General features: G+C 62.6%; 1 protein-coding gene across 1 annotated transcript in view; it reads right to left on the bottom strand.

Moving 5' to 3' along the window:
• Positions 1 to 1,121: 1,121 nt before the first annotated feature.
• Positions 1,122 to 5,993, bottom strand: part of Crtc1 (CREB regulated transcription coactivator 1) — a 25,595-nt gene continuing 20,723 nt past the window's right edge. Inside the window, exons 15-16 of the mRNA XM_033759398.1 lie at positions 5,702 to 5,882; positions 1,122 to 4,974 (exon numbers count right to left, since the gene is read on the bottom strand). Of these exons, the coding sequence (XP_033615289.1) occupies positions 4,763 to 4,974; positions 5,702 to 5,882 (393 nt within the window). The 3' untranslated portion in view covers positions 1,122 to 4,762. The remainder of the gene's footprint in view (positions 4,975 to 5,701; positions 5,883 to 5,993) is intronic.

Below are 5,993 nucleotides of genomic sequence, written 5' to 3'. Positions count from 1 at the left end.
GCTCTTCCCCAGCTCCAGGGGAAGGGGGATTCCGGAGCCTTGGTCTGTAAATCAAATGATTCGAAGCCCGATGTCAGTGTAAACCTGTGATCCCAGCACTCCAGGAGGCTGAGGCAAGAGGATTCCAAGTTTAAGCACAACTTAGTGACTTAGTGAGACCCTGTCTAGAAGCAGGGACTGGGGATGGAGCTGAGTATGGCAGCAGCCTGGGGTTCAGTCCCCAGCACCAAAAATCAAACCACACAAAAACCTGTCTGGGAGCCGGGGATTTAGCTCAGTGGTTCTGCTGCATGCCTCGCAAGCACAAGGGCCCAAGTTCGATCCCCGGTACCAAAAAAAACCCCACAAACAAAAAATCCCAGCCTGGCCCTGGGCATGACTGTGTGCTGAAGATGACCCGGCACCCAGTGGGCCTTCAAGAATGTGATCCCTGTTCCATAATGCTTAGCACCTGCTGTATGCAGGGCCCCGAGAGGAAAGGGGCAGCTTCTGTGGAGGCTGAGAGCGGAGGGGCTGGGTGCAGGACCCTGCCCTGCCTCAGTGTCCCCCGCCCACAGGGTGCGGTTCTATGAGGGCCCAGAGCTGGTGGCTGACAGCAATGTGGTTCTGGACACAACCATGAGGGGCGGCCGCCTGGGAGTCTTCTGCTTCTCACAGGAGAACATAATCTGGGCCAACCTGCGCTACCGCTGCAATGGTAGGCAGCATTCACGGATGGGTGGGGATGTCCCCGGCCCACGGGCCCTCACACAACCACCCTCTTCCCCCAGACACCGTCCCCGAGGACTACGAGGCCCAGCGGCTGCAGCGGGCCTAGGAGCCGGGCTGAGACCCGCCGCATGGCCGAGGCTGCCCACTGCCACGGCCTGGGGTTCAGCGGGCAGGGGGGGAAGCAATAAAGTGCTTGTGTCGGGGACACTGCTGTGTTGCGCAGCTGCAGGGGACACAGACGCTGCTCCTCCCGCCGCCTGTCCACCCCAGGGGTAAAGATCCCTCCGGGCTCCGTGTCAGGAGCGTGGACACTCGGGCCTGTGTCTGTGCCTGTGTGTGGCCACTAGGGAACCACCTCGCCATGCCTGTAGCTTGCACCTGAGGCAGGGAGGAAGGAAGGGGAAGAGGCAGAGACGAAAACATTGGATTTTTATTACATTTCGTTACAAAGGATGCAAAGGTACAAAGACAAAAGCGTCCACGCCAGAGGACAGGGCAGGGGCGGCCAAGAGTGCCCTGAGCTGCCCGCCACCGGACTGCTGGAGCCCGAGGCACCGCAGCGGTGGGTGCATGCTGAGGCCACAGCCAGTGCAGCAGGGGCACTCGGGGCAGGGCCCGGCAGACGTGCGCGATGCATATATGGAGGACCGACCACCCAGAGCCTGGAGGCTTCCTCCTGGGGCACGTGGGGCCTGCGTCCCTGCTCGGCTACATCCCAAGTTCCAGATGGGCACTGCCTCAGCGCCGGCGGAGGGCAGGAGGGACACAGGGCTGTCTGGAGCGGGCAGCACCCCAAGGCCTGCCCGTCTCCACCCTGCCCAGGGCTAAATATGACAGGAGAAAACTAAGGCTCAGGTCCATGGGGCTCACTCCTGACCCCGCTGCCCTTGGGAGCACCCCAGCACCCAACCTGGGGTGCAGGTCACCCCATTCCTGGCCCCAGAGGAGGAGGTCTGACAGAGTGACACTGTGCGGGCCCTGAGAGGGTGCAGCCTCTGTCTGACCAGGACCCCTGCAGGCCACACGGAAGCTGAGGGTATGGCTGGCTGAGGCCTTGGCGACAGGCAGACCAAGTGACATGCCAGGAGACACCTGCAGGAAGTGAGGTCCAGGGCCAAGGAGCTCTCTCAGGTGTTCGGAAAGGTCCCTCACCTGGAGTCCCACTACGGGGATGACAGACTCAGTTCCGGGCACCTGGGTACCACTGACGGGGGTGCCCCAGCCTCTGGCAGCAGTGCCCTGAGGACCAGGGAGAGTGCAGGGCCCCATCCTACCGGGCCTCCTCACACCCAGCCTAGGGAGCCTGGCCCAGGGCAGGACTTCAGAATTTATCAGCCTGAGCCCACAGAGGTCAGGAGGACGGAGGGAGCCGAGTCCCCCTAGAGACTGGCAGCGACATGGGGTGGCCGCTCCTGTGCCCGTGACCCACAGTCACCCACGGCCTTCTGCCCTGCTCCTGTCTCCTGTGACAGGGCCACAGCCAGCTTCTACAAACGATCCCACTGACACCCTGGCCCTGCAGGAAGACAGTGAGCCGTCCTGGCCCAGTGACACAGGGGGGCCCTCCAGGGCCACACCCACTGATGTTAGACCCTGCCCCGTGGCACCCCAAGCCCAGGAGACGTTGGCGCTGGAGAGGGATATTGGAGGCAGCACTCATGGGAGCACAAACCCTCATTAGGACGGGGGGCTGTCCCCCAACTCACCACCCTCAGGAACTGGAGGACAAGGTAAACTGAGGCAGGTGGGAGCAACTGTCACGGTTCCATTCAGAGAAGAGGTCTGGAGCCAGGGCAGGCGAGAGGGGTGGGCTCCGGCCTGGCCTGGCCTGGCCCCTGCCCTGAGCGAGCAAGGGTGCTTCAGTGGGTCTGCGTACCCCCCGCTGGGCCCCGCACGGCAAGCGCCTCTGCAATCACAGCATTTGTACGTCACAAAGGGCCGATTCCCTCACTGTCTCATTACCAAACATCTGGGCAACTCGGGAACACGCAGTAGAGAAACGACAGCGAGCGAAGCCGGCAAAAAACACCACAGATACCTGTGCGTCCCTGTGCAGGCCCAGGAGGATGGGGGGCCCTCGGGGCGCGGGGCGCCAGCCTGGCCCGTCACACCTGTACAGCGTCATGGGGCAACGTCCCCTCTCGAGGGCCTCTCTGCACCAAGAACCCGGAAAAGCAGAGGGTGGTGGCTGGACAGACAGGAAGGGGGGCCGGCAAGGGTCCCTCATGGGGTCCCCCATCCACGCCTTGTTCGGAAATTGCATCCAGGTGGGTTGCATGTAATTTTATTAAGGCCATTTTTAAAAAGTTCTACATACAGTCTAATGGTAATCAAACCCTATGTACATGTAGTTTTTCTTTAAAAAAAAAAAAGTCCCCACTCTTTGCTGCCAGTTTAACCTGCATTCAGAGACCGGCCTGTGACCTGGGCGGGTAGGGGACTAGCGCTGTTATCGGGACTCAGGGTGTCAAAGGCCACAGGACAGAGTGGCCGAGGAAGAGGAGCCTTCTTGTGCCAGTGGCCACCCAAGTGGGTGCTGCATCGCCACCAGGGAGGAAGAGAGTGCTGGAATCAAGTGCAGCAGGCTGCCAGGACCCCTGGGGAGGGGCTCCGACACCACAAAGAAACGGTGGGCGGCGGAGAGCCTGGAGGACAAACTTGGGGGAAAACCAAACCTTGCCGGTTCCCCCACCGGTCCCCCTGGCCTCCAGAGGGGCTCCACTCTGAGTGCCTGGTGACCTGCCACCGACACACAGGCCAGTCTTAGTGTCCACACCTCACGCTGGCGCAGAGGACAGAGGGGTCAGCTGCCTGACAGAAGGGACAGGGCTGGGAGCATGAGCGGCCGCTGTGGAGAGAGGAAGTGTCCACCCTGCCCTGGCTCTTGGGGGGCCCCGTGGGAGGACGGCCTGACCTTGGGGCTCACTCTTCCTGCCAGCCCTGACACCCTGGTGCAGAGGCCCTGAGTGCTGCTGGTGGTGGAGGGGGCTTTAAGGTGCCCAATCCTGGGGCTGGCAGGCAGCTAGGGGCTGGAGGGATTCAATAAAAGCCAAGGCTCCACCCCAGAAGTCACCACACGGCCTCGTGAAAGGAGGGCTTGGGCCCCCATAAGCTTCTAGAAGTCCCCGCCTGTCCCACCACCCTGGAAAGAAGCGGCTCCTTCGTCTTGAAGGGAACCTGGGAGCGAAACTAAAAAGGCCAGGGACGCGGCTGGGGCTCAGGTGGCTGTGCACCCACATTTCCAGTTAGCTTCAAAGATAAGCAGTGGGGGATCTCAGAAGGAGAAAAACATGCTCTCAGGCAGGCGTGGGCTAGAAGGGTTCAGCTGCTTGTCTAAAACCAAAATGTAAATAAAAACCACAGAAGAAAAGCCTACCCCAGGGTTCCTGGCCACACCCCTCCCACCCCCATACCTTAAATAAACCTGGCTCACCCAGCACCAGCACCGGGATGGGCGGAGCCAGCCCTGCCCTTGCTGCTGAGCCTCTCAGGCCCTGGGCTCAGCTGGGCCTCACAAAGCAAAGTGGCCCAGAAAAACCTGGCTGGGGTGGGGTGGAGAAAGGGTGGGGACACCGCTGTGCGCGATCCGTCCACAACCCACGCTCTGCCACGGAAGGACTCAGCCATGGAGATAGTGTTTATTTCACTCCACGCCTGCCCCTGCTCCCCACGCTCTCCCGAGAAATACCTGAGCAGGGCAGGCGACAGACCAGACGGCGCGAGGATGTGGGGACCGGGGACCAAGAAAGGCAGTGAGAGCTGAACAACAGTCGGAAAATGCACCTCTGCCCTCGGACACACCCACCCCAGACTGCCCGGCCCCCATGCTGGGGGCAACAGACACCAGGGGCTCGAGCACAGAGACTGTCCCAGCCTGGCCCGGGCACTGGGCAGCGGCAGGAGGTGGACAACGGGGGCAGGCTGTGGGGGTGCTTGGCGGCATTGCAAGCTCAGAATCACAAGCTCGGCCGTTGGCAAGGGACGGAGGCGGCTGTCCCCAGGCCCCGGGAGACGCCGGCAGTGGCGATGGCGGGATGCCAGGTGTGGCCACTCACAGCCGATCCATCCGGAAGGTGTCCTCGGTGGCCGGGTCGGCCAGGACCATGTCGGGGTCGTTCAGCATGTGCAGTCCATCGAGGGTCAGGGGGTCGATCTTGAGTTCGTCCAGGGGGAATTGGTTGTCAGGGTCGAAGCCGACATCACTGACCCCAGCCAGAGTGCTGGTCAGTTCTTTGGAGAGGCTTGGGGGCGACTCTCCTGTCACTGGGCAGGCACAAAGGTGCAGCTCAGCCTGGGCGCGACAGGCGGCCCAGGCGTGCTCACCCAGGCGGTCCTCTCCTCCTGGAGGGGTGGCCATGCCCAGGGACAGCCTGCTGTCACCACTGGGGGGCGCAGAGGCCAGTGACGCGGCTCACACCTCAGAGTGGCCACCCTGGCTGTCAGCAGCATGGAGGGGCTAAATCCAGAGCGACTAAAGTCGTGCCAGCCAGTGGGGGGCCGGGGGGGCTCGCTCGCTTTGCCAGGCTGCCGGTCTCCTGCATTGGGGGGGCCAAGTATGGGGACCCACGAGGATTGGGCTGGGGTCCAGCTTCCCCGACAGAGGCCCTGGTTCTAGCCTGGCCCCTTCTGGTACTGTTGGGCCTCTGTCTCCAGGTCTGGGAATGGCTCTGAAAATCCCTGATTTTCTGGCTGGCACTTTCAGCCCGTGTTATCTCTGATCACCTGCACCCTGATGGCAGGGTGGGCTGCTGGGTTCTCCAGGCCACTCGGGCTGTGGCTCTGAGGGCCCCTCTTCCCTGGAGACGCCCTTGGGGACCACCAGGAGGAGGATCAACCTCAAACCTCCCAAAACCCTGGCTTGTAAGGGGAGGACGGGATGCAACAGCTGCTCGACAGTGAGGTTCGGTGCTGGGCAGAGCAGAGCAGGGACTTGGTCCCCTGCACCGCAAGGATGAGGCTGGCCGCTGCCCTGGGGCCCGAGGTGCCTCACCTGTGAGGATGATGTTGGGGATGGCATTGTGGCCAGCGTAGCCCAGCTGCTGTGCGTCCTGCAGGCCCCCGGGGCTGCCCGCCAGCCCCATCATGGCTGCCTGCGTGTAGCTGAGTGTGGAGCCTGGGCTGTACAGGCCACTGGGGCTGATGGCGCTCTCCACCATGTTGAACTGCTCCAGCTGGGGACAGAGGTGTGCCGGGTAGTGAGCACTGGGCCCCGGGGGCTGCCACCCCGCCTGCCCATGGCTGGGCGCCCTTGTTCTCAAGACGCGTGGGTGACGGGCGAGCAG

Source organism: Fukomys damarensis, unplaced genomic scaffold (genome assembly GCF_012274545.1).
Source record: "Fukomys damarensis isolate Sample0158 unplaced genomic scaffold, DMR_v1.0_HiC HiC_scaffold_37, whole genome shotgun sequence".
Lineage (NCBI taxonomy): Eukaryota > Metazoa > Chordata > Mammalia > Rodentia > Bathyergidae > Fukomys > Fukomys damarensis.
This window is presented reverse-complemented; position numbering and strand designations above follow the sequence as displayed.